Here is a 27,535-nt window from a genome sequence, read left to right as displayed (position 1 = left end):
CATCATAGCTGTCGTAGAACGCTTTGAATTCTGTAAAGCGGAAAAACCACAGAACGCTTTAGAAATTGTGCTGGTGATGTACATCGCCGTGTCAATTCATGCTAATGTGCATGGAACGCACTTTAAGTCGGCAAAAATGGCACAATAATGTTGCACAAGGCAAAGTCACACCATATGGCTTCCATATTTTATTGGTGTTAAATGACTGGACATCCCCTTTCATTTTAGAATTTCATTCATTTAATTTCATTTATCTACTCTCAGGGCCATTAGGTGTTACAGAGAGGAGTGGGTAATGGACAAGAATACACGTGTGGACGGCAGATTAACTAAGATATTTATATACAGCCGACTTGAAGGGTTCGGGTACTGTGATTATTCCTGCAGCTTGGCACGCCAACTTAGAACCGGTGGTCCATTGGAGATTAAAAGTAAGTAGGAGTAATAAATATTGATTGCTTTGGAGTTTCATCGGTCCAACATATTTTCTGAAAGAGGCATAAACGAGAACTACGACGGCGTGAAGGAAGGTCAGGAAGATCTAATGTTTCCTTCATAAGCGTTACGCTGGCTGAACGATAATAATTAAAAAGTATAAAACAAACAGAGCAATTTCTGATGTATTCGAGAACTTGCATGAGTGATTTGGTATGGGGATCCCAAATGGAAGAGGCATATTCTATTTTCGGGTGCACGAGAGCCTCATATAGAAGTAGCTTTAGAAACTCAGGAGCCAGGAAATAACTGCGACAAAAGAAACCAAGTGTTCGGTTAGCATTATTAGTGATATGTTCAACGTGCGTTTTCCACGATTGGTTCGTGGTAACGTATACGCCAAGATACTTATAATCAGAGACAGAAGTTAAAGGAGAGTTATTAAGGAAGTAGGTGCATGAAGACTGGTTAGGCGTCGGCGTTGTTCTCATTGCTTTGCGCTCACCAATATTTAGTTCCGTAGACCAGATGTGACACCAAGTGGAGATGTTATCCAGATGAGACTGAAGAGAGACTGCATCAGGAGGTTTAGATATTTGTCTATGTAATACAAAGTCACCAGCGTAGAACTTAGTTTATGAGTCAGTGGAATCAGGAAGGGCTTTAATATAACTTAGAAAAAAGCGGAGGACCTAGTACGGAGCCTTGGGTAACTCCGGATGTTACGCGGCATTCAGGTGAGTCCAAGTCAATAATTGTAACGTACTGGGCGCGGCCCTGCAAAAAGCACTCCATCCCCCTCATTAGATTACTATCAAGATTTAGTTTACTAAGCTTGAAAGGTAGCAGTTGATATCACAGTATGAAATGTTTTCGCAATATCTAAAAAAATGCAATCCATAAATGTTGAACAATCCAAAATGGAAAACAAATCATTACTAAAAGCAAGCAGTTGAGTTTCGAATGAGTGGTATTTGCGAAAACCATGCTGATTAGGTGTGGAGAAACAGTTCGATTTGAGGTGCGATATTAGACTAGGGTTTATTATGCGTTCAAACAACTTGCATGGAACTGACGTTAATGAAATGCGTCTCTAGTTGGGGGGGCCGAACGTCACCAGATTTATGCACCAGAACCACCTTTCCCCCCTTCCAGTCGTCCGGCAACGTGGTACTCTGCAATCACTGCGAAAAGACATCCGACAGATAATGGATGAACAGCTAGGTCTGCGTGCTTTTCAGACACTTGTAGTTAATACCATCGGTACTAGCTGACGATGAAATTTTTGCAACTTGAATTACTTTAGAAATGCCTACCCAGTAGATAAGAAAAGGGTCCATTTGTAGGAAGTCAGGTGAAGAAATAATAGGAAAGGTTATTGTTGCAGTATGTGAAAAACATGATGAAAATGTGTTGTTGAGTAGGATGTAGCACTGTTTATTTGGGACAAAAAACTCTCGATCGTTCTTCAAGTGAATTTCATCGTATTCACGCATGCCCATAATGTTCCAAAACTTGCGCCGAGTTCAAGTAAAAAAAGAAGGAAGGGTTGAGTGAAAATAACTGTGTTTGGCCCGGGTGAGGGCACGTCATACTCCGCAGTGGTAGATTGAAAAGCAAACCTTGCTTTGTCAGTGTTAAGTTTCTTGCAGCACGGAGCATGCGCATTTTTCTTATTTAATAGGCGTCTTAAGGATAGGTTGACCCAGGGTGAACGTCTCTTGCTAGCATAGACTGTCTGGTCAGTTGGTGCATCATGTAGTGTCGTTGAGCGTCTGTCCTGTCCACTCCGTTTATTCCGGCTCGTGTCTCTTGCTAAATATTCGTTGCAGAGGAATACATTTATTGACGAGCGCTTTGACTGCCGTTTGAAGTAACCGCCAGTTCTCATGCACTGTGCGTTCCCATAACTGCGGAAAGGACACAACAGACTTTTCCAAAGCAGCATTATAGTCTTGAAAGTCTGCTCTCCCTAATCACGGATTATTTTTGACTGCTTCGAAGGGCGGCATCAGCGTGATGACATAGCAAAGTCGATTGTAAGGTGATCACTTATACGTGGCAGTAAGGTGAGGGAGGAGATAGAATCGGGATAGTTCGTGAGCACAAACTCGAGCACATTTGCACATAAAGGGGCAAGGCCAGTTGGTTCACCTACGAGCTGAGAAAGCTCAAGTGTAGAACAAAGGTTAATGAAAGCTAAACACTCGGATGAATAAGTAGTTACGACGAGGTTGGAATCATTCCACTGAATACCTGAAAAATTGAAACCACCCATAAAAAAATTGGTGCTTTTGGGTGTCTAGACAGAACTTTGTTCAGACAATCGTGAAGTTCAACTCAGAATCTGGTGGCAGAAAGTGTAGGCCTATAACATGCACAAACAATGACATCGTGATGGTTTAAGGTAATGCATGTACAAATAAATTCAAGCTCTGACTGGATCGGGACACCGTAGGCATTTATGCCGTAAGAAACTGCAATCAAAATACCACCACCTGATCGGTCATTTCGATCATGTCTGTGCACTGAATATTTCTTTTTACAAGAAAGGAGTTCACAGTTCTTTACTGGACAACTAAGTCTCGATGATGAAACGAAAAAAACCTAAATTTAAGCCTAATGTCTAAATCAATTAGATCTGGTAAGTTATTTTCCCACGTTTGGATAATTCTTCTTAGTTTTTTCTTAGTCGACAATACCTTCACACGTACGAATAACCAATGCACGGAAACATATTCATACACATTGTGTCTTCTACAACTGCGGCTGCCGTTCCGCAGGTTCTTTCCATTATTTTACGTACAATTTTATTTACCTCTAATAACTAACTTTGCTAATTGTATTTCTATATCTATTGTTCTTCACTTCATATTTCCCACTTTTATAATCAACTAGTCGCGCAAACCTAAATGACGTCTTGTGCAAACGTAAGTTATTCTTCGTTGCATGAAGCACGTTGGCTGTCCGAACTCCTTCACAGCTACGAAGCAAATGTCTCTTCAATTTTATTAATAGTTAGCATATGCGAATAGAAAGGTTAATAGTTACTATTAATAGCCGTTTTTTAAAGAGCTTTTCTTTTCTCTATGCCACTACCATCTTCCGCATGCCTCCAGACATTAGAAGAACCGGTAACTGCATAGTGGTATTTGTGGAGCAATAAGATGCGTTACGCTATTGGTTATACTTCGAACTTCATGTTCAAATATACCTGCTTATACTGACTACTTACACTTGGTTCTTTTTAATTAAACTTCATTTTGCTTACTTATGCGCGAGCTCTTATTTCTTCGCTGGTAGTAAAAATTTAGACTGTTTTCTTTCTTCATTTTAATCACAACCAAAATGCAAAACTGCGAGTTTCCTTCTAGCTATACTGCTTCGAAAAGGCCGCAGAGAAAATATAGCACGAACTTAACCCTACGTTTTTATAAGAATTATTTTTACAACCTAATCACATATCTAAAACTGTATCAGAATAAAATGCGCGAGTCACATCCAGGTGGTCATTCCCATCTATTTGCTCCCAGAACTTAAGAGTGCATTTCATGAAGACAGAAAAAATTAAAAGTAAGAAATTCGCTGCCTTCTTTCTAAATGTGACATCTAAGCGAGAACAAGTGTAGGATCTGATGAAATTATTTCCGCGGCAATGATTACTTCACCATGGGGTACCATTAAACAAGAAATTAAGAGTAAATGCCGTAGTTAAAGGAATGTCTAGGAGTTTCTGCAAGGTCCCAATGTCAAGCAGTTACTTTCTGATAGTGGAGCACACACTATAAGTTTCAGTCGATGTAATTCCTAACTAAATATTCTATAAAAGTGATTGTGGTGGCTTGATTTGTCTTCATGTGTTTGTGTCACGAGGCACCGTATAACCACGCTTCGTCTGTAATTTCCAGATACCTTGGCACTTGCCTGTTTGTCTATATCGAATAAAATGGGAAGGCCTTGCGAAAATAGGCCCCACAGCTGCCATTTTCCTTAATGAGTGCACCGTACTAGCTCCGATTTTGTCAAAATGCCAAGACAACCTATTTAATTCGAAACTGTCTGGTGTTATTGATTCGCCATAATAAATTGATAACGTTATGACAATCGAACTAATTTCGTCTTTCGCAATTCGAGCATTACAATGCTCAGTGATTACTTGAAATAGGAAATCATAATGTGAAGGACTCCTTGAGTGTTCCTCCACTCAACAATAGCAGCGTTTCAATTTTCCTTGTGCAAAAATCATTTTGCACAATATTGCCTTGAGTTCGTTGCCTTAATAAACTTTTCTCAGAAGAAATGTGCATTCGTGCACTTATGGATGCACATTCGTGAGTGTCGTTCAGTGGCAACGAAAAGCCTGAGTAAGCGACAGGCAACACCTTCATTCGTGCGCAAATCTAACCTTTGAGCTTGCTGCGCACTAAAATAGTTTTAATAAAATTGATTACTGCCACGTTAAATATTTTTTTCTTAATACGCATTCAATGTAAGCATGTCTTAGTGTAGCATGCTGCTCTTTGCATGCACAGGTGGGCATCATTTACTTTTCACGCTCAACATTGCCATCCGAATATATTCTCTTTATTCCTCTGAATTCACAATACAGAACTCCACGCGCCGCTGTTTCTTCGCTGATGAGACATTCTAATCCCAAATGTCTGTTGTCGGCCTGGTCTTGAAAACCCTCAAGTGTAGGGCTTGGCATGAAAGCTTCGTGCCTTTGCTCTCCAACATCATAGCTGCGATGAGATTTCCATTCTGGGCAAAAAAGAAAGAGGAATGGGGAGAAAGGAAGGAAAAACTTTCGACCATCGCGCAAATGGAGTTTCTGAGCCCGTGATTGCTTTTATGGAGGCATGCGTCAAATAGTTTACTAGTGAGAACGGAAAGGAATCACGGGGATTCAGAACCTAAGTTATTAAAAACAACTTGCCAAACAACGATGCCAAAAGGCAACGAAGCCAAAGAGAGCACAGGGAAAGAGGTGCTCGTTTTGTTTATTTGGAGTGTAGAATAAGTATGAGTGGGGATTTGATCTTTTTCTGATAAGCTTAATATTTGTGATAAAATAGAAGGAAAGTTGAGCTGACCGAAAAGTCGACTGGCCAGTACAGGTAGCTTTATCCAAAGCTTCAGCATGACATGTGCGACGCTTTGCCAAAAGAGCTACGGCGGCCTAGTTCCTTAATCCCTTAAGACTCGTTCATAATTAGCCTACATTTGATTTAAATAAAAGTGAGAATTATTATTGTTTGTGCTTTTCTTGATTTCGTTGCCTTCCTTAGAAGACAATTTGCAAATAGAGTTCGTGGTAAAGTTAATTGCATTTTAGTAACATTCATATGTTTAATAACATGGCAACGCTTTTTTGAAACCTTCGAATTAATTTTAAAACCTCATCAGAATGTCGCCACGGTGAGACCCCCAACTTCAGCCGGGCTAACGGAGCAGAATTTCTGTGGGCGAAAGGCTGAGCCCGTGAAATGACAGCAAGAGACGCGACATGGCGATAAAATTTGAGACAGGACATTTTTTGTCCCGTTGAATTTGTTTCTAAGACTGCCCTTTCGTTCGCAGAAGAAGGAATTATTATATTTCCGTCTATAAACCGATTTCGACAAATGCAGGAAGACGGTACTTGCACATATTAGGATGCTTGTGTGTAGTCAGGAAGCCTCATAATGGTCATGAATTGACTAAACTTGCTTCATTTCTTGTTTAGGGTCTGTGGACTTTCAAGAGCAACGATGGCTAAACAGCGAACAGTACCCTAATAAAGCCAGTGGCCGCGTACTTAACGTATCACGGAGACGGTAGCACGAACAGCCGCACACAACACTTACGCCGATATGCTTTTCCAGTTTAGGTGAAACTCGGAAGACAAAGTTGCGCCAGTAGGTTCCGGGCGGGACGGGACACTTCGTCGTCCACATTGTCACCTTGTGGTCCGGCACGTTTTCACAAACGTCATACACGCTGAAAAAAAAAGCCGGGCATAAGGTGTTGGAAGATGAAGCTCTTTATATACCTGCAGCGTTCTGTTTGCATTTGGTGTGAGTGTTCTGTTTTTTTTTTAAGACAAGATCTTCTTAGCCGACGTCAGACGGATCTGGGTATCTTGTGACAGCTTCTAGAAAGAAACGGTCACACAGATAAGTTGTAGACTTCGTATGAACATGACAATAGTGTTAAATGATACCTCGTCATCGCCAGAATACTTAGCAATAGTAAGAAACTGAGAGTATAATATAAAAACGCGTCTAACTAGCCTCACACGGGTTGAGATACCGGTCTCTTTGTCGCTGTCACTCTCTGCCGTGCCGCCGCCGACTGCCATCTAGCTTTACTGCCACGGCCTCCGCCAGATGGCTGGAAGTGCTAGAGTTCGATCAGCAGTTCAGCAGGTAGTCGAGATAAGCAAGAAACGCTTAGAGCATTGGTGGAAAAAAAACTGGGGAAGAGACTGATACGACCGGATCCGTTACATGCCTAGGTAGCGGCACAAGGTAGATAGAGAGTTTTTGAGCAGGAGAAAGAATACTAAAGAGACGTAGACAAAAATGCCAGAATGAAATGTGTGTAGATCGCACTTCATTAGCTCAAGCAGGATAGGGGACTGTTTGTCACCAACTCGTTTCAACGGGGGACGCTAGTAAATCATGATCACCACCATCATCGATAGGGTGCTTTGATGCGAGCGAACTGCCACGCACTGCAGGAGGCAAGGCGCGCGTATCAAGGCAGCGTAGACTTCTTCAACGCAGCTTTCAATTGTTCAAGGTGCTAACCGCCTCCTCCTACTACCCACTCCCCTTTCATAACTTTTTTTCGTGGCCGATGCAATTTGTAACGGCAGAAGCCATTGTGCCTTAACGTGAGCCAAGGTTTCTTGTTTTTTCTTACCAGGAGCCGAAGCGTTCTATACACGGCACGACTGTGCCTCGAGGAGTGAAGAGTGCCACCCTCAGCTTGAGATCCTTACGGATGGTGTCGTAGACACGAAGCTTAATCTTGGCCATCATCTGGTGGCCGATGATTGCGTCCCTGGTTACCAAGCCCATGATCTCGGCACTGTAGTTTTCTGCGAATGTATTTAGGCGAATCAAACTTATAAAGAACAGAGGAAGGACTCATGCAAATTAAGGACAGCGCGTAAAAATTAACTTCTCTTTCTTCCATCTGCCATTCATGGGTTATCTCGACACATTCGCAACTATCTAGAGTTCGTAATTCTTACCTGTCTGTCAGCGGATCCAGTTATTTCTACGATGAACTGATGTCTTGGGTACGCTGTTCCATCAAAAAAATCTGCTACTTAGATCGTATTGAAAGTTTCACGATATTTCCATAGACAAACTTTATTTACAAGTCATTGAGCTAATTGCTTGATTGATGAGCTTTTACATGCCAACCCAGTGGATATGAGAGAAGCCACAATGCAGGGTTTCAGAATACTTTTGAACATCCGGGCTTCTTGAACCTGTACCCTAAGCTGGGTGCAGAAGCTTTTTATCATTCCACCCGTCAAATTGCAGCCACCGCGGCCTGCATTGTTACCAGCTAATAATTATGCGTACTAAAAATGAATAAATAGCTATCACCAACATGCGCAATTACATAAGGCTAAACTGTTTATCAAATTTCGTGTAACAATTTAGCGCATGATCTTTCCTTCGATACACTTTGCTGGACAACAGTGATAGAACTGATAGTTATTATCATCACGTTTGCGCCTGCAGCCTTCATTTATCTCAACAATTTAATGCTGCGCTCATGCTGAGTGTTTCAGAGGCAGGCATGTTGATTATCATCGTTTTTGTTTGTTCAACTTGAATGATGTAGTGGTTACACTTTCCCTGCAAGGATTGAATATCTATGCGCTATTGTATATTCCAGACTGAAATCCTTTTATGTTCTTGTGCAAGAGTTGGTTAATTGATCCACTGTGCGCTTTATAAGCACTGCTATTGAAGTTGAAGGGATAAGGCAGTATACCTAGCTTGAAAGCTTGATAAACACCAAATGTGGACGCAACAATCCGTTTGACCCAGCACTGATACTGGTTATTTTCAATACAAGTTCGGTGCGGGTGAAGGAATCATTCAACATTCTCAAGAATTTACCACTTATTTAAACTGGCAGCGAACGTGAATGTGATGACATCTCCATGTATGATTTTAGAAAACTGAAATTTCTATTTGTTTCCCCCAGAACGCTCAATTTTAACGCTGTATATGTACAATCTTTTCTGCGTACCCTATGTAATGCATGATATCTTAAAGCGTTGGTACAGTTCATTTCGCTTCTAGTCCCTTTACGAGCAAGATTGCCATCGTCATCGTAGATTGCCAAATGTCATCGTAGATATCGAATCTCTTTCTCAGAAACGAACCAGGCTGTAATGCATCGAATGTGGAGTTCTCCGTTCTTCGAGGTTATTCCCCACTCTTTCTTTTTTTTTGGAACGCTCCATCCTCTTACATTAAACATTGTGCGTATCGCTTGATTCTTCTCAAATAAGAATTGTTTTCTTATTTCCTGAAATATTAAGTTTCACATCTATCTTGTTAAAATATTGCTCTGTTTTATACTTTTTATTTCGTGCCCATTGAGACGATAGCGCCCAGGACTCCGTGTCGCAGGAAATCCGGTGTCTATGTCGGCGGAGTTGCCCATGAGCGAAAATTGCCGTATATATTTAGGTACATGTACACCACGCCTTGATATATAATATATGGTATATGCGCGTTATATTGCCACACCATTCTATCCCTAAAGTTGCTCATACCAGGTCTTACATTCTTGACAACATTATTCCTCAAAATTTTTAGAATGGCAACCCACAAACAAATCCCACAAAAAACAACAAACAAACAACAGCGCATGCCTTTCCTCTTAAACCTTTTCAGCCATTAGTATTGAAAGTGCGCAACAATAACTGAGCTCAAACCGTAAAACGATGTAATTTCACTGGCGTGGCTGTGTACTACCTCTGGGATTGGCCCACGCTAGAGGCCGCGTATCTACTAGAAAGCTCGCCTTCGTGCATAGCATTGGCAGCCAGCGCTTCCTGGTAAGCATTACGGTTACATAAGCTGCAGTTGCCGGGAAGCGTGAGAAGCAAGGAGGGATCATTGAATGATATCGCGTTCCACTATTAAAGGCGTTGCTGAAGCATCCTCCAAGTATTTCTGTATTCATTTTCGAAGTCTAATATCTAATGCAGCTAAGCTAACTGCTCTTATAATTCTCTTTTAGCAGCTTCGTGATATTTAGTAAGAAGTCCACCTACAGCTTGGAGCTCTCGGACCTCCTGCTGTGTACTTATTTGTACGTTTTTTTATGTTAAGAACATTATAACCTTGAGATGATATGATTCTGAAGGGCGGCTAATATATCAGTGCAGAGGACAGGTGTCTCGCTGGTGTGAGTGGGAGAAGCAAACTGAGCGCGAGCACCTCAAGGAGTTCCAACTTACGGCTGCATTTGATCAGCTGGTGGTATTGTACCGCGCCATGAGCAACGGTGACCAGGTAACCTAGGAGCACCGAGGACACCGCAAACGACATCATGATGACCCCGACGGTGGTAGACGACACGCACCCCACTTCACGAATAACGAGAGTGCAACTCTTTAAACCTCAGCTGTCGAACGCCCTTATGGCCGAAAAACAATAGTTTCGCCCTAAAGAAATTATCTGCGATCGTCCTCGCACCTACTGTTTCCGTTTCGTGGCGGTTGCGGTGAGGATTCGACGAGACATTGCAGCTGACGTACGCGAAGCTTCTGGGCCAGCTGTTCCACGATGGCGGCTCGTTTGGATTTTGTCTTCCTGAACCTATTGTTTTAATTTTTTTTCTGCTTCTGCTGATGGTTTTTCAACTCTGGTAAAGTAATCAAGGGATCTTAAATGTTCGAAGAGCATTATCGCACTATTATTGCAAAAATTTCAACGCGTACATCATATAAATCAAATGATTCCTAGCTTACTGCTTTTATTTGTAGTAGCTGTCCTTTCTTATGAGGGCCCGACAGACGTCAGAAAAAAAATTGAACCTCGACAGACAATTTGCTTGACGTACTTGACGGATTGCAGGTACAATTCGACGATTTTTTATTTTCATACTCACCTAGTTCTCGTTTTCTCGGCGTTTTATCTATGACACCGTAGAAACAAAGACAGGTTCTACAATGCCACCGCCGGTCCTTGTATGAGTTCTTGTATGTTAGCGCGAATTCAGGTGTTCAGTTAGAAGACTCATTTTTGATGTACATCGATGTTAAATATTTAAGCTGAAGGAAACTACAAGTCCAGACGCAGAAGTCTAACATTTCTACCGTATCGAACGTCACACAAACAACAATTGTAATGATTCACCAGTGACACCCTGGATATTTGACCATCCGCAGTCAGTCGCGTGATGTGCGTTATCCTTATTCTCGTCGCAGAATCACGTGTCTAATACGCAAATGAGAAGTACTTGAGACAATATATATTAGAGTGCTTTCTCCTTAGAAGCATACATGAATACACTTTAGTGTTCATGTGAAAAAACTGCTGCCTAAAAGATTAACGTTCATCAACTGTGATCACTTTACTGGAGTCTATATTTTAGTCCATGTGCCAGTAGAGCAGTTAGAAGTAAATAGCACTTGTGCTTGATGCGCTGAAAGGGAATTGGATTTCCGGTACGTAGAAATACGTTTTTCAATTTAGTGCAAAGCTGCTGTTTCTTTTTCTCTCCATAAAAGGTGTCATTTCCACGCCTTGTACTCAAGAAAGCGAGATATGTTTTTTACAAGATTTGCAGCCCAGGGTATTTGCAGTCATTGTTGACAAATGCTAACCAAGACATGTTAAATTAGATCCGCAAGTTCTCTTTTTCTTACATAGAGCTCTTTAGTCAACTAGATACAAACTCAGAAAACAAAGTGTCACATTAGTCATATTCCCCGGTGCATTGGGTCTTGCTTTTCAGGTTGTACATGTTTTACAATGTAGCGTATGCAATTTCGTCAGTTTAGCTAGATTATCTGAAGAGGCGAACGTGCTACATCATGACGTTCATCAGATAAGTCACAAGTTTTAAATGAATAACTTCCGGCTTATGTTAAAGCATGCTGTGCCTTTGCAGAACTGAATGCAGGCCCTAAAAAGGGTCGTGTTGATTTACCAAGAATCGTCACACAAGGATGAACTTGCAATTGGGTTTACTATATTTGCAGTTCTGGTTAGCTTCCGGCATTTCAAAAGTTCACATATACGTTCTTTATGCACGGTTTATTGACTTTTTATTAACTGTAGACTAAATGTACGCATGCTACAGTCAAGCCGGCTATACCTAGACACGGCTTAGAAATTTAAACTAACCCTTTTCTCCCAAATAGACGTATGCTACAGTCACCCAACCATACTAAGTCTATAAATGAAATAAATGCAAACAAACGGGCAAATTGAGGTAGCAAGGAAATATGTTTTTCCAATTATTTCGTCATTGGGGTGACGAGGCTAGTCAACTGCTCTGAAGCGGCTTCTTCTCTATTTCACCTATCTGATTATGTAATTCATCACCTGCCACGTTAGTCAATAACCCTATTCTCAAACTCAATCCCAACGGTTAACAGCGCATCTATATTGTGCAGGAGTTTACACATTTGTCATTCCTGAGGAAGTGCTTCTCGATGTCTCAAAACGTCTCAAGTGGTACTGATGCCTAACATCACCTAAGCACGCATATCAATTCTACAGGGCGCTGATTTTGGAATGCGTTTTATACTATAAAAGCTTAGCTCATAAATGGCCTTCAGCATCTTAATATAGACACTTGATGGCGCTTAGGGCAAGCAAACTATACAACTTCACAGCAATATAGAGGCTTGAAGAGATCGATTGTGGTCAAACTATGTTAGTATGTGAATATGTGAATAATGGAATGTTGTCTCCCAGCTACATTCCTTCTTCCACCACTGTTGATCAGGGAATTCAGATTTTAAGGCAGTGCTATGCGCATGCGTTCTTTGTTAGGGCGTGATTGCCTTGCTATAAAGACGTGTCGAAAGGCATCTTGCATCTAAACGTATGTACAGAGGTTCGACGATACACTCCCCTTTGGTGGTTTTTCATTTGCTTTTGAGCCCTCGCGTTCACAGCCACACCTGCTTACAGATGGCTTGTTGGCGTATAGTTTACGAGCCCTGTTCGTTTCGGAAGCCCATCGTAGATATCTGCAGTAGCTAGCTCTTTAACCAGTGACGTTCCAAGAATTACCGCCTCTTGTGATACTCCAGTCATTTAGAAGCTCCCGAGTGCTTCCTGGACCCCGTCGACAACTATGAACTTTGGATCAACGTAGGAAGCAGTGCGTAAGACAGCTTTTTTCGCCGGAGCGGCATCAGGATGCTGTACTCACAAACATACCGTTCCTTGAAGACTTCTAAATAAATGTGTCGTTGAAGGTTATAGCTTCCCGGCTTCTTCGAGTACCTATCACGCGGGAAATCAAACCTAACGAGCCGCCTTCTGGATTTTCTTTTTTCTGCGATCACTGAGCCATGCTGTCACACAGTCGATCATGAGAGCAAAGAAAGAAACGAAGTCGGAAACACAAAATGAAAATATAACTGGCGAACTTACTTGGGCCCCAACAAACTCTTAATAGCTCTGCACTTCTGAAGAATGTTTCATCTGCAGCATTTCCAAGTTGCAACTTATTCTTGCACTTTTGAACTCACGAGTGATTACTTTACCTCTTAGATATTTCTCCGTAATAAAGACGAAGAAAAGCAGTAATTCCACAGTTACGGCAAACGAGACACTGTGCGGTGTTCCAGACGTTTAAAAAATGTCTTCGTTTATAGCTATTTCTTATTTTCCACCAACGTCTTTCACCGATGTGGTGAAGCTTACATCGTTCCATTTTTTTGTTTTTTCTTCTGTAATTAAAGCGAGCAACGTAAACCTGAAAAAAAGTGCAATCGAAACTTTCAAGCTCACAAATAGGGTGCGATCAGCGGCATTCAACTTTATAGCAAACGTTTGAGGTAATGCGGGGCTGGAATTCAACGTACTGCATGCTCCTGTGTTTATGAATATCCCTTGCATGGAAAGAGTGCTAAGGGGCAAGGATAATTTTTTCCGAAAGTCGGGTTCTCCCAATCTTCGGCAGCAAGTGCAACATTAATCGTTTCGGCGATGAACTGAACGCATGCAAAGTAGATCTATATGCTTTCATTTGCACTTTCGCGTGGTTTGATAAGCAGAACTCAGTGCCGCAAATATGTCAATGTGTACGACACAAACCTTTTTTTTTTTCACGCGCTCGGGACGAAATTCGTACATGCAAGACACACCGGCATATATCAATAGTAATTGTACTTAAATATTCACTCGTAGTCACTGCAGGAACGAGAGGGACGGGAGGGTGGAGAGACTCTTGCCGTGGCCACTAATGGCCGTGAGAGTCTACAATATTCCTTACCAAAGGAGATTATCTAGCTGGTTTGGGCGACGAAATGATAGTATTACTGAATTCCACAGCCAATTCACTGAAACAACGTGAACAACGCTTACACTTATCAATATCTTTTTCCAACTTCGACTCGAATACGGCTGTAGAGAACTCTGATAGAAGTTCACAACCCAGACTACTGCAGTAATAGGAACTTCGCTTGCATTCACTCTGCCTTCGTTCCGGCGCTAAGAGGAGGCTTTACCTCAAGCCCAACTCCAATGCCGCCTATTCAAATACATGTAAAACGCAGAAACGCTTTTCTGAGATAAACGCCGTATATTATGAAATTTGTTGCATTTCAGAGAGAAAGTTCAATTCTAGTTGTAATCAGAATTTTATTTGACGCCGGAATTTCTAAAGGAGCCTTAAAAATCGGTACATCTGAAAAAATATAGAAGCAGGAAGTTTACAAATTGGTAGGTCTCCACCAAAAACAAATATCGCAGTTCTGTAAACTGCATCTGTTATAGCGTGCAAAGCGGACAAACGTGTTATATAATTTATATCTTACGATAATTTGTTACATTGTTTACAAGCGTTTTGTAAAAGCCTTGTACACAAATTAGTGGTATATTTGAGAGCCATGCATGATACATCAATATTGTTTCCTTCAGATGTAGCATTATATGCAATTGAACGAAGTGTGATATCGTTTTTTATTGCTTATTTACAGAGTGGTAAGCTTGAGATAGCTTAGTTTTCTCAAAATTTGCGATTTTCAACACTTCTTGTTAAAATAATTGACGGCCTAAATAAAAATTCAGCTACCAACAGTTACCAGATTCCAACTTTTTTCTTTCTTTTTTTTAACTGCAGCAATCTTGATAAACTTACTACCCGCCGGGGTTGCTCAGTGGCTATGGTGCTCGGCTGCTGAGCACAAGGTTGCGGGATCGAATCCCGGCCACGGCGGCCGCATTTCGATGGGGGTGAAATGCGAAAACACTCGTGTACTTAGACTTAGGTGCACGTTAAAGAACCCCAGGTAGTCGAAATTTCCGGAGTCCTCCACTACGGCGTGCCTCATAATCAGAAAGTAGTTTTGGCACGTAAAACCCCATAATTTAATTTTTAATTTTAATAAATTTGGTGGAGTGGTAGCCAAGAAAAACGATTTCTTCTTGCCCGTGTATTTAGATAGGAGCCCCCCAACTAAAGCTACCCTTGAATTAAGGGAACGGGAACAGATTTGTCCCCACAGGTGAATCGTCAACTAAGGACTGACGCTTCATTCAGAATAGTGGAAACAGTGAGAAAGCTATGCCAGTGATCATGCGTAATTTATCGTTCAGCGCATACAGGATGACGATTGCAAATACGAATGACACGCAGCAAATATCCTTCCTCTTTTTCTGCAAGCTCTCTATTGCGGCGCCGACGTATTCCTCCCATTTTTGCAAAATCAGCCAGCGAGACCTTTTTACCGTAGCGGCTATGCAGTTCGTATGGCAGCGCTACATAATATGACGTAGTCTGCGCTACAGTCACGTTCTCATCATCATACGAGAAACGGAATTTTTTTAAACCAGCCTGCCTTCAAGGTTCATCAAGTTTATCAACGATCCTGCAGCCAAAAATTGACGACCGTGTAAGGCAAATCTTGACACTACAGAGTTCCCTCCAGAACTGCCATTTGATAGACGCTGAGTGACGCTGTGACTTAAAGCTGCCCGTGTAAAAAAAAATTACTGTGCCCTAAAGTGGCAAACAGACTTCTTTTTTAATGCTATACCTATAGTTTCCTGCTCGCTCCTGTTGAGTTACACGCATGATGGGCATTTCTCTGCTGATGCACACGCCAGTGCTCTTCAAATAATTCACGCAGAAAAGGAAAAGAAAGCTCTGTCAAGTCTATACGCGCCTTACCGAGAAGTATTTAGCAGACCCATTCGCCTCCCTCAGAAGAGATCTCTTAAAGTGTTCCGCTCGTCACATACTGGTGAAAACAGCCGCCTACACCCTCCTGTTCCCTACTACTCACATATATGCATACACATTTTCCTTTTTCTGCGTGTGTGTGTGTGTCAGTGTGTGTGTATGTGTGATGGTTTGCTGCGAACAGCGGGATTGTAACGCCATCTGGTGTTGCCGGAAAGCATCCGGTTGATTCGTCGATTCTTTTTCTCCTGGGAAAACATGCTTAAACAAAAAAAAAAGAGCAGATACCACTTCAGTGATTACAGAGCCGAGCCTATGGACTTAGACGTAGCGGCTTGTATTCGGCATGTTACGGAAAATTCATCGCACGTGCAGCGAATACAGACATGAGTTACAGACTTTGAATCTTTTTGTCTGAATGCCAACGCGTTCGTTGCGCGGCTACCCGAGGTGGGTTCAGTGCAAACGATCGCTATATATGGACGCGGCTGGTTGATGCTGAAATAGCTTAAACCACCGGCAACGAGGCTTGAGTTCCAAGTATCACGTCAAGCCGAGTGCGCGCACACAAAATGGGACATATTTGCAGCCATATACGCGTTAATACTCTTTTTCTTTCCCTTTTTGTCACAATAAGTATTCTGCAGTGGTTCGACCCTTAGTCAGATGGTGGGAGCCGTTGCTGCATGGGCCATGTTCACGGCGATGTCTTCCAGCTATTTTGGCAAGCTAAATCTTGATCAGAGTCTGAGGACTGCAGTGATCTTCGCCATTGCCGTGACCCTCGCGTCCAGCGACAACGGACAAAAAATCCAATTTAAGACATGCCCAGGTGAGTTCTCAATTTGCAGAAGACGTTTCTTCCTTTTGTTTTGAAAGGACAGAGAAGGAGTTCTTGATGTGTAGTGACGGTCCTTGTCAGTGGTAAATGCTGATGACCTAATTGTGCCGATCTCGTGGTAGTGAGTCTTGAAAAGCTAGAAGTTGAAAACAATGACGCAACGTAAAAGACAGGAGGATGCACGTCACAACGCTGCGTTTACCAACTTTCTTGAGGTCCTTTTTAGCGCTGATATTGAGGAGGAAAAGGCTTTACAGCTGATGAGTGCTAGCAAAAAAAGAAAATTCAACCTGAGACACATCAATACGTGAACAACTTTCTACCATCAAGCGCGCAGAGTAAACAGGAATACATACTGTAACCCGAAAATTCAGTAATACCTGTGCCGGAAAAAAAAAGATAACTGAGCATTTTGCAAGGTCCCGAGCAATATAAGCGCGAACTCCTAATTTTTGAAAAAACTATGGTTATTGGTGATATGTGAATTACAATTGAACATGACAGTGAGCACCGCTTAGCTTTCCCATTTCACATGTAAACTTATTCAACACTTTTTGAGCGAAACATGCGTACTTAGTTACTACAGTCTTCTGAATGCCAACTTGAGTCTTTCCTTTCATATTCCTTGGGGGTTTACGCAATATTCAAATACACCTGGATGTTCCTAATCGCACAGCGGCTTGAATCTCAGCTAAATTAAAGCCTTCGCTTTCCACTGTATTTGTAACACTTATTAAAGTAACTGAGAGGGTAGGAAGTTTTGCAGCTCTGCACAGGGTCGCGGATTCGGTAGCGAGCCGCAGTGGCCTGGTTTCGATGACCAATGAGGACACAAGCGCAGACATAAGAATATTTTGGTGTCCACTAGACCATCCCAAAGGCCTGAAGGTTACCACATTGCAGCATCTTATACGGTGTCTTTGGGGAGTAAAGTCCAGTAAAAATATTATAGTCCAGTGAAAAATTTGGTTCGGATTAAGGAGGAGGAGCGATGTTTCACAGCTTATGCAGTTTTACACTCGAGATTTAGACACATGCCGACAGCAATGTCTCTGTAGACGCTTCAGGATGAGACGTAACGGAATCAGATTGTTAGCCTCGTAAATACTTTGTGCGATCCGCCGACATTAAAATTCTTTCACCACTGCGCACAACAGCAGTGTTTCACTGCTGTGAAGTAGATCACTGCTGTGATTTATTTCGCAGCAGTAAAACACTACTGCCCATAGGACACAGCAATGGATAAGATGCTGCGGCAAGTTTAGGATTGCCTCGCTGCTGGCCAGAAGTAGTACAAGCGGGTTCGCAATTTATTACCATGCCACCGCCTTCGCAACCGAGGCTCACCTTCATATTGGCTTCAACTTCGTCATTGGCTTCACCGATAACTTCGTGTTCTTAATCTTCGCTTCAAAAGTTGCCTTTAATTTCCCTCCCTGGAGATGAACGGCTCGTTGCCAGGAGACGGTGTTTTATACGAGGCAGATCCACTCTTAAGTTTCCAAGTGCATACCCCCATCGTTCAAGGTCAGAAATATGAATACATTTCAAAATTTCAATTTCGAATTTATCATCATGAGAGGAGAAACGGGCACGAAAAGCTCTGTCTAGCAGGAGCTTAACAGGTGACCCGACCCGTTTGGTATTACAACAATGGAGCACACATGCAATAATAAAAATAAAACATAAAACCTGAGAGCAATCCTGCGTACAATAAATCCAAAATGCACAATTATAAACAAAGATACATATCGAAATATTATACACGCATATAGATATATATACTCTCAGAGCTGAGGACGATTACAAATTTACAAATTGTTTTCTGTGTGAAAGACGCGATTTCAATATTGTGTGCCGAAGTCTCCGAACTCCGATTAACCACCTTTGCAAAATCAACATAAATTCCAGCGGTTAGCTCTTTGTTACTGAATGTTTTTACAGTAATTTCCTTCCGTGTCAGAGAGTTGTTTCTGTGGATCCGTGCTTCCTGAAGCCATGCTGAAAATTATGGAGCAGGTTTATTTATTTATTTATTTATTTATTTATTTATTTATTTAGGGATCCTAGAGGCCCCAGACAGAATTACACAAGGGGCAGTAATACAAAATCCTTGTGCCATTCATAGAAACACCGGAACAAAAGAAAAAAAAACAAATAGGTCATTACGATATGAAATGAGCCTTATATCTAGAAATTTTTCCGTACCTCTTTAAAATATATACTGTATCGAAACAGGTCGATGACTATTTAGCTTGTTTTTATCACCCCGCTTAAATATAAGTATTACTCGGGCCACTTACATGCCTTCAGAGAAGACGCTTGAACTTAAGATCATATTATAAGCGTACGGTAATTATGGGGCATATAATGTGGAGTCCAAATTTTCGGGTTCTACTTGAATACCATCGGCGTCTCTTAATTTGCTGTTTCTGATTCCGCTGCTACATAAAAACAAAGCTTCTGCAGAGACAACTGGCATAACAAATATTGACCTTTTCCTAGTTTTTTTTTTTTTCTTGTAGAGGGAGATCATAGTCAATATTAACGTGGTTGTCCTGACTACATTGCTCAAAAAAAATTATTAACGGCCATCGCTAGTGAATGAGCTTATAATCGCTTGCCATTATTCTCTATATCATGGGAGATAACTTCGGAGGCATTAAGATGCGATCGAGAATTAAGCTTCTTAAGAATCTGAAAAAAACTGAGAATCTTCAGCTGCTGTTAATTTAGATGTGGTTTCGTTTCTGTAAAATTTAAACTGATGAAGAATTGGAAGATCCCTTGTCTTTCTTCAATTTCGCCTGTAAGCTGTCCTTGTACTAGTAGATGAATCAATAAACTTCATAACGGATAAGGCGACTAAACATGCTCACGCACTTGATCACTGCGTCTTAAGAGCACTGTTTGATGACATGTGTTCAAATTGAAGACGTTTTGACAAGGGTGTAAGCTTATACCCTATTTATTTAAAAGGCCTATTTCTGTTGTATTCTGGAAGAATAGTCAGTGACGAAGCTCTAACTTCTGTATGAACCTTTTATTTTTTTTTGGGGGGGGGGGGGGGGAAGCCGAACTGACTTGGTCACTTGAGTTTATTATATTATATATCGGCGAAAGCCCGAGCCAATGCTCGCGTATTTCGTAAAGTGATCCTGCATCTGGCCCGTTATTCTTCACATAGTTATTCTCTGGTGGCGTATTTCGCTACTGATTTCTTGGACTTCCATCTACGTGCCAGCCCGCCTCAGGCAGTGTGAGAGACTCCAAAGGTAAGGCTTCTTATAGACATTTTTTGTCATTTCATGTCATCGTTCACAGACCATCAGGACGCAAAGGATATCGAAATTACGAACGCCGTAGCGAGAGACATGGAAGTCGGCAAAACCATCAGCGTCGACGTGACAGTCGTGGCTAAAAAGACATTCAAGACGGATCCCAAGCTCTCCTTGACTATAACCACCTCGAATCAGATCAAACTACCCTGCGTGTTCAACGTGGGCTCCTGGTACGTGAACGCCTTCGCTCGATCGCAGGTTCTCGCGTCCTCCTGATGGTGAGAGAATGCCTGTCGCGACCGTTCTTTGACGGTGTTCTCGACGTTCTTAGTGACTGTTGTCCGTATCAACTTCAGTGGGCGCGGATCCCCAGAAAGGCCTACAACAAAGAGAGAGATGGAGCTATGTTGATGTCGACGAAGGGATGGAGGCTAATCGATAACAATCAATCGCTTCATCTTCTTTTTGCAGAAAGCTGCTACAGTGAGCAGCCAGGTGGGGCAGCGGCCCCATGAATTAAAAGCAACTTACAGGAAACAGTGTTCGACACGTGCTGATCTGAGTAGGTACTTGAACAATTTAAATGCATAGAGACGATATGCACGTATTAGGGAAAGAACACGAGGGAGAAAAACGTTTTTATGGTGAATTAAAAAAAAACAACGTCACGCCATGTGCGTTTTTATTTATAAAGCTGCCGGTAGCTTAGCAGAACCGAGAACACGACAATGAAAAAAAAAGAAAAGCAAGATGCAATTATTCGGAAATGTACACACGCAACGTAATATAGGGGTGCTAGAGAAGCCCAGAAGGGCCTACACAATTTCAAGGCCTAAGTCACGCAAAGGTTTTGTAGAAATTGCAGAGGGATTTGTATCCTTTTGTGCAAATGTTTTGAGCAACGTTGAAGGAGTAAGACAGGTCAACTGCTCTAAAAAATTTGTGCTGCAGCAATACACATTCCACCTCTCGGGACTTCGAAAATCGTAGGCAGTATATTAGTCGAAGATTTGCTTCCAACCTCAGGCTGTGAAACGTAGATTATTAGGCGACACAATGTACCGTTGTATACAAGGATGCAATATTATTAATACGATGCTTCTATGATAGGGGTGCAGTGTGGAAGAGGTGAGACACTTTAGATGTTATTCTATTTATACCTTTACGTAGCAAATCAGCTTTGCTGAACAGCATCTGCTTCTGCGATTTCCCGGAACATATCCCGCACTAAACCTAACACCCGGTGTAAGATTTTTGATGTTATGCAACTGGTACGTGTACGCAGAGGAAGAGCACGAACGCAACGCCGATAAACATCCGGATCGTTATTTTACCGAAGGAAGAGGCTGAATGTAGAGTGAAAGATGCAAAGAAGACAAGATGAATAAAGCGCGCAAACGACAGGGACTGTTCTGCAGAAATAAAAAAATATGCAGCAAGTTTCGGCAAAGTTTCGGCGATTCTGATCCACCCGACAGTAGAATGATGCTCTTTGTCAGAAACCCGTGCGGGTTTTCTTGGTAACCTCGTGCTTCTGTGGGTCGAACGAATTTTAAATGGAAGCTTTTTTTTTCTTGCCAAACCTGCCACATTTCGCTGAACGTGGCTGCTGCTGTTGCTGGGTGTGGCTGCTGCCTTACCGAGTAGCTGACACACAGGGTAGCATTCATATAAGAAATCGGTATATGAATATACATATCTACGTTTCTACGACGCCTGCAAATGTGCCGGTGGCCGTCTCTGATTTCTGCGGAAGTTCGCTTTGAAACAACAAACGATACACAAGTTTTCTTACTGCAACAAGTACCAAGAAAAGATACGGTGAAAGTTATTTTATCAAATATTCAATTAAAGGAACGGGAACTTATAGCGAAAGTTACCTAATTTTCATAAAGTGCAGTTCTGCGCGTACTGATGACATGTGTAAAATCAGGTAGTACCAGGCCTGGAAGAAAACCTGTATGGCAATGTTCATTTTGGGGGGGGGGACTGTAGCTCAGTGAAATCGACAGTCAGTTGAGCAAGTATGCAGTGCAAATGAGCATGATTCCTTATTTATTTTTTTCAAGCTTGTAACCTCCCTGCCGCAACGCTTTCGGGCAAAGCATGGGAATGGCTAAATAAAGAAAACGAAAAGTCCTTCTTGTATTAAAGCGAAGATTTCTAGGCCTTCATCTCCGAGGTTTTTTTCGCAAGCCTGCTCAGTCGGTTTCTCGGCGAGTAAGGTGTGCCGGTCCTGGAGAGAGTGCGATAGTAAACTGGGCTGGACCCAGTGACTGGTGTAATGAAAACTGGGCCGATCCCGGAGGCAGTGTAATTCGCGCTCCCGTATGTCACGTGGGGCACGTGTTAGGGAAGTTTCCGAGTCTTGTCGATCTGCGGTGCAGGCGCATTATCGGTGCGAAAACTAATAGCTTCAGAGTGTTTGATCAACCGACTGACGAAAGTTTTCAGATAGATTCCAACATGTGCGTAGAATCTGCATTTTTTTAAAGACATCGTCTTCTCGGGACACTTCAAGTAGATATGGGATTATGGGATCTGGGTATCCACACACTTTCGTGTCATCAAAATAGACAATTTGAGGCCTTATAATGCACGTCGAACAACGAAAAAAAAAAAGCGACAGAATGATGCTTGGAAAGAAAACGACGCCACCAGATAAGCGTACAGTTACGTGCGGAGCACCAATTGTGCGTAGCTAGCGCTAAAAGACCGAGATAAAACTTAAAATCTGTCTTTTTTTGTGAACTTAAACTGCGCTCTGGAATTTGCGCAACGAAAAATATGTGGCGATGACGGAAATAGCAGAGCCTTAAAGTGTGGGTCAATCCCGAAGGTTGTGCAATGTAAAAACAAACTACATGGTACACTAATGAACACAAGGGCACCTTGTCTTTCTTCGATGTCAGCCGCGCTTAACTCACGTATTTTTTTTTTATAGAGAGAGAATGCTGAATTTCCAGAAACATTGGTGCAAATGTGATCATCTGTGAAAGTTCAAATGGTGTTGTAATGGTGTTCCCAATTTTCGGTTCTTCCGAGGCCTTAAAAGTCAACTTCGGAATCATAACATTAAGCACACACAAATTGCAGCGGACAGCACTTGAACCACCTCCACTAAGGCTGTGCGCATGTAGGAATTGCAAAAAAAAAATGAAAGTTAAAAGTGCACTTCACTAACAACGCAAGAGCTAGTTAGTCGCTTGGTTACAGTGACTGCGTGTTATAACTCCTCTTTATTTACGTTTCTTGGGCTTCCCAGGAAAACACTTTAACTTATATTGTACCCAAGCCAAGTATGAGCTAGAACTCTCCAAAAGCTGCCACAAACATGTAAAAAATGCCGTATGTCCCGTAATTCCATATCAAATATTCCGAAGTTAACATTTGGTATGCCATATAAGAAATCCGCGTGTTACCATACGACATATTGTTTTTCTCTCGTATTTGTTGTTGTTGTTGTTGTTGTTGTTGTTTTTTCTCAAGCAGCTCGGCTTCCTTTAGTCTTAAACCTCACATTTGCTGCCAGTGACTAGGCCGAGCGGAATAGCAGCAGTCGCTGAGTCCAACCCGTGGCACGTAAAACAGCTCGTTTTGAAACGAACACCACAGGGAAACGCAACACCGTCACCCTGTCCTCTGTTTGGAGATGTAGACACCATTTGTGTTGGAAAAGAGATACACTTGAAGCCAAGTGTCTTCTTTCGCCCACGCGACACGGCATGGGGAAAGTTTTGTAAACAAACGCGGCGCTCAACGCGGTCTATACGGACCGGCGGTGATAGCCTGTTTGAACAGCGGCTGGCTCATACAGGGCAGCGAACTCTGGCGCGTTCCAAGGCGATCCCAAAGCCTCCACGCTTCTGCTTCAAGTAACTCGACACAGCAGTTGCTAGCACGAAAAGATGTGGGTGCTTCCATCATACTGAGCATTGTGCGAAACATCGGTGTACATATTGTAATGTTTGGGTGTCAGTTGCGTAACGAAAAAGGAGGACCGTACCGCGAGAGATGTATTCAAATTTTCGTTTCTTATTCCAGACGGGGTGGGTGGCCCTGTGACGGGACAAAATGGGTCAATGACGACAGCGCAACAAGGACTGGAAAGAAAAGGGGCATGCTTGATGCCAAAGTGGCTAATGCTTATTACCAGAAAATGATATTAAAGTTAATATGTTTGAACGGAGAGCAATTGAGCAAATTGCAGATTGCCGAGATTGCATCACTTCGGTCGGTAGGACGAGATAGAACGCACGGAAAAAATTGAAACGCGGGTAACGCAGGTGGATTGAAAATATGATATGCGGGTGGGAAGGAGGGGGATTGTCCTTTTATATGAATTTATTGAGCCAAATAACTATTTCGGTACTCGGTTCTGGTGTGTTGCCCTTTGGCGGGCTTGTCAGTGTTCAATGAAGTACTGGAGGTTGTTTGGCTTGCTCAAAGCAATCGCAGTTCCAGTTGCCCATAGTGTCTTGCAGACATCTCTCTTCCAACGAAGCCAATAAAATGACTATGAACAGCATGAAGAGAACATTGATGATGGTGATGATAGCGATGATGAGTTTGATGATAAAAAAATATCTTGTCTCCTAGCGAGAGGCGGCTCAATTGTAATACTTCCCTATAGTGTTCATCCAATAAATGCAACGCTGTGTGCGAAACTATAACAACAAGGAACGCTGGCCCAGTGCTGCCAAATACCAGACTAGCTTAGCTCAAATTCAAGTAAACTTCAAAACAAGTGAGGCAGTTCAGATAGCACGCGCTCACATTACTCAACGTCCACCCTCATCGCGTGCAACGATTCAGACAACCAAATATATAATTTCACGAAGGAATGAAAATCGTTTTCGAGTTCTATTCGGCCTTCTAAACGTCGGCGCAATGTATGTTAAGAAAGAATTAAGCGCCACATTATTGCACATTAAGTGTCAAGTTAGTTGCGCTCAACCGGATCTTTCGTGGTAACGGCCAACAAATCAACATTGCCGAAAGCCGACAGAAAGCCGCAAGTAACGGTTATTAAGCAAGCACGCAGGGAACATGTGGACGTTGACTTCCATTTAAGCTCGTCCCTTATACTCTTTCTTTTCTTTTTTTTTTTTTTCGGTGGCAGTACGTACAAGATGTGCAACGGCGAATCGTCAATGGAGAAATTTCTGGGCGGTGTCTGGGACAACAAATGCCCAATCGAGGCGAAGGAGTACAAGAAAACAGTCTCCTACTTCATACCAGAGATTGCAAAAGTGGCGATTGGGGTAAGCAGCCAAATGCCTAAATGGGCAGTTACGAGAAAAATAAGATGGTATCAGTGCATCACGCATCTACAATAGGTGGTGTCCAAATTCGCGCCTCAGCGACTTCTCTCATCAGACAACAACAAAAGAAAACTGATCTCAGAGGCTATGGTTTTGTTGGCTGCCTGCGCCGGAAGCCATATGGGAGCCATCACACCCTAGACGCTCTGTTTTGGATACCACCTATAAGGCCAAACTACACAACGCTTGCCGGCGCTCGAAAGCTCACGCCTATAGGTCACGTCCCAAACATGGCGTCTATGTCGTCTCTCCGGCTCTCAGATTCATTCTGGCGAATGCAGTTAGCAAAAACATAGCCTTCCAGATCAGTTTCTGATACCCAAAGGGAGCTGTCGCTGGGAAGTAGATTCACGACGTCACACTCACGTACCGGCGGTAGCATTCCACCGCGGAATTTTGAAAAAAAATTAAATATGGCCTTAATTTTTAAGCTTCTTACCATGAAACTTCTTACCATGATAATAACGAAAACGAGATTTCGAAAGACAAGAAGTGTGTCATTCTGGACTGATTAACAAGAAGAATGGGATCCGAGGGGCCAAAGATTTGGCAGTTATGATCATATGAAACGAACAGACAATAAGATTACGAAAAGCATGAGATTTGCTTTGCTTTTCTTGGATTTTGTTTATTGGCTTGATATGATTGTTTCTGAAGTGATTCTGTGTCCCTCTTTTGTGTCCAGATTAAGTTAGTGTCTGGGACGTTTACCAAATGCTCTCATACCTCACCCAGTAGGAGTACATTCCTTCCAAACTTCGAAGGATACTACGGATGGGCTAAATAGTTTATCTGGCGATTTCCTCCCCACGAAAAAGTTAGTCAAGTTATGCGCATGATCGAAGAAGGATAGCGTGGAGGATTAGGTAAGCATTCATGTTGATGGGTTCAGAACAAAACCCAAACGAATAAACGAAGGACGAAGCCAGAAAAACAAAAAGACACTACTAGATGTCGACTCGCATATAAAATTTATCAGAAAATATGCTTGGAAACATAGTATGGACAGGGGTAAGGGTATTGTTTACAATCATGGCGACATGATTAACTAAGCATTCGAAGGCATAAAATAGACAGGCAGAAGTGTTAAATTTTGTTTCTTCTTTTCCTGACACCACTTCTACGCTTTATTCTTTAATAAAGTGTAGAGGCGAGCCAGCTATCGTAATATTTCTTTTTGTTGGTGTAGATTTTTCAACCGCTCTCTCGCTGAACCTAGCAACGTGTAGATACATGAACACATTTTTTATAAAGCACCAGCACCAACATGCCAGTATTGCTAGCTATGAGAGGTTTATGTGACATTCTGGAAGGACCCTAGGGACAGTAGAATTAGACATGTATTAGAATACCGAAATCCCAGCCAAGGATAACTCAGCAGTTGTCGAATTCGCTACTTGAACACGCATATACGCATTAGCTATGGAATGCGTACACGCTTGTCTTGCTTCCTAAGACTGAATGAGTGATGCGTTTTCTCATAGAACATAACAAAATTGTAGTTTCGATTTTCATCAAAACACTAGAGTATCTGGTGACAAACTTGTGCAGTGGTCACACCAACAGTGGTTCCTTTAAAAGTGACCGGCACTAGTGCCATTTGTTCCGTACAGTTTCTTTAAGAACGACATAAGCAGCCCTTTCTATGTTTTTGTTTCTCTCTTGCCATTCTTTTAGGACGGCCGTCTCCATTTGCGAGGAGAAATGATGGATGGAGGCAACCTGGTCGGTTGTCAAGAGTTCGATGTTGCACTCAAGGTGTAGCTTCGAGAATTATGCCTGCGGTACTCTAAGAGTCCGCGCAAAAAAAAAAAAAAAACTCAACCAGAACTCCTTCTTGCGAACCTCCTCTGAATGCGTAACGCAGCACCTGTCTTCGCTAAGCTCGAACATCATCTGTAAAATAAAAAATGCATTTCTCCAATAGTCTCTATTGGAATGTGCACTTTTGGGTTTACACTGTGTATATGGATCAGCCTGCTCGATATATCTCAGCCGCGCTGAAAAAAAAAATGTTTCTGCATTTCGCTAAAGGAGCGTTTCATTTTGAATTCAGTAGCACCTCACAACCGTTTCATAACGCGAGAATGGAACGCACCCGTGGGCGTTTCATTCAGGCCTGAATAAGATCCAGGCCTGAGTGAGATGCCTTTAATAACGGTTACCTGAACCACAAATCAGTAAATTACTCCCTAGTGTCGCCTTCAGAGCGGTGAATAAGAAGGAAATCATAAATCACCACAGCAGCATAATTTGTTAAG

The 27,535-nt window shown here is 42.2% G+C and overlaps 2 protein-coding genes across 3 annotated transcripts; one reads left to right on the top strand and one right to left on the bottom strand.

Annotated features, from left to right (window-relative positions):
* Positions 1-4,997: 4,997 nt before the first annotated feature.
* On the bottom strand, positions 4,998-10,148 carry LOC126546123 (uncharacterized). Its single transcript, XM_050194217.2, has 4 exons — positions 9,917-10,148; positions 7,342-7,519; positions 6,282-6,414; positions 4,998-5,196 (listed from the first exon to the last, which is right to left on the bottom strand). Exons 1-4 carry the CDS (start codon positions 10,008-10,010, stop codon positions 5,083-5,085), a joined length of 519 nt encoding a protein of 172 aa, XP_050050174.1. The 5' UTR covers positions 10,011-10,148; the 3' UTR covers positions 4,998-5,082.
* Positions 10,149-10,947: 799 nt separating this feature from the next.
* LOC126546122 (uncharacterized) lies at positions 10,948-27,231 on the top strand. 2 transcript variants are annotated; one of them, XM_050194216.3, is made up of 5 exons: positions 10,948-11,128; positions 16,476-16,660; positions 19,994-20,180; positions 25,073-25,214; positions 26,952-27,231. In XM_050194216.3, the coding sequence occupies exons 2-5, from the start codon at positions 16,495-16,497 to the stop codon at positions 27,036-27,038; spliced, it is 582 nt and encodes a 193-aa protein (XP_050050173.1). In that variant the 5' UTR covers positions 10,948-11,128; positions 16,476-16,494; the 3' UTR covers positions 27,039-27,231. The 2 variants fall into 2 exon arrangements, with proteins under 2 accessions (XP_050050173.1, XP_054933806.1); XM_055077831.2 differs by having other exon boundaries at positions 10,950-11,128; positions 16,466-16,660.
* Positions 27,232-27,535: the final 304 nt, after the last annotated feature.

Source organism: Dermacentor andersoni, chromosome 10 (assembly GCF_023375885.2).
Source record: "Dermacentor andersoni chromosome 10, qqDerAnde1_hic_scaffold, whole genome shotgun sequence".
NCBI classification, from domain to species: domain Eukaryota; kingdom Metazoa; phylum Arthropoda; class Arachnida; order Ixodida; family Ixodidae; genus Dermacentor; species Dermacentor andersoni.
Note: the sequence above shows the minus strand (reverse complement) of the source record. Positions and strands in the feature narration are given on the sequence as shown.

Excerpts from the sequence above, each read along its gene's own strand:
- LOC126546123 (XM_050194217.2), bottom strand. The coding sequence starts at position 10,010 with ATGATGTCGTTTGCGGTGTCCTCGGTGCTCCTAGGTTACCTGGTCACC. Across the intron at positions 7,520-9,916 it reads CCAGCTGATCAAATGCAGCC|AAAACTACAGTGCCGAGATC; the intron begins GTAAGTTGGAAC and ends ATACATTCGCAG. Across the intron at positions 6,415-7,341 it reads ATAGAACGCTTCGGCTCCTG|CGTGTATGACGTTTGTGAAA; the intron begins GTAAGAAAAAAC and ends TTTTTTTTTCAG.
- LOC126546122 (XM_050194216.3), top strand. The coding sequence starts at position 16,495 with ATGGTGGGAGCCGTTGCTGCATGGGCCATGTTCACGGCGATGTCTTCC. Across the intron at positions 20,181-25,072 it reads GTGTTCAACGTGGGCTCCTG|TACGTACAAGATGTGCAACG; the intron begins GTACGTGAACGC and ends TTTCGGTGGCAG. Across the intron at positions 25,215-26,951 it reads TTGCAAAAGTGGCGATTGGG|GACGGCCGTCTCCATTTGCG; the intron begins GTAAGCAGCCAA and ends CCATTCTTTTAG.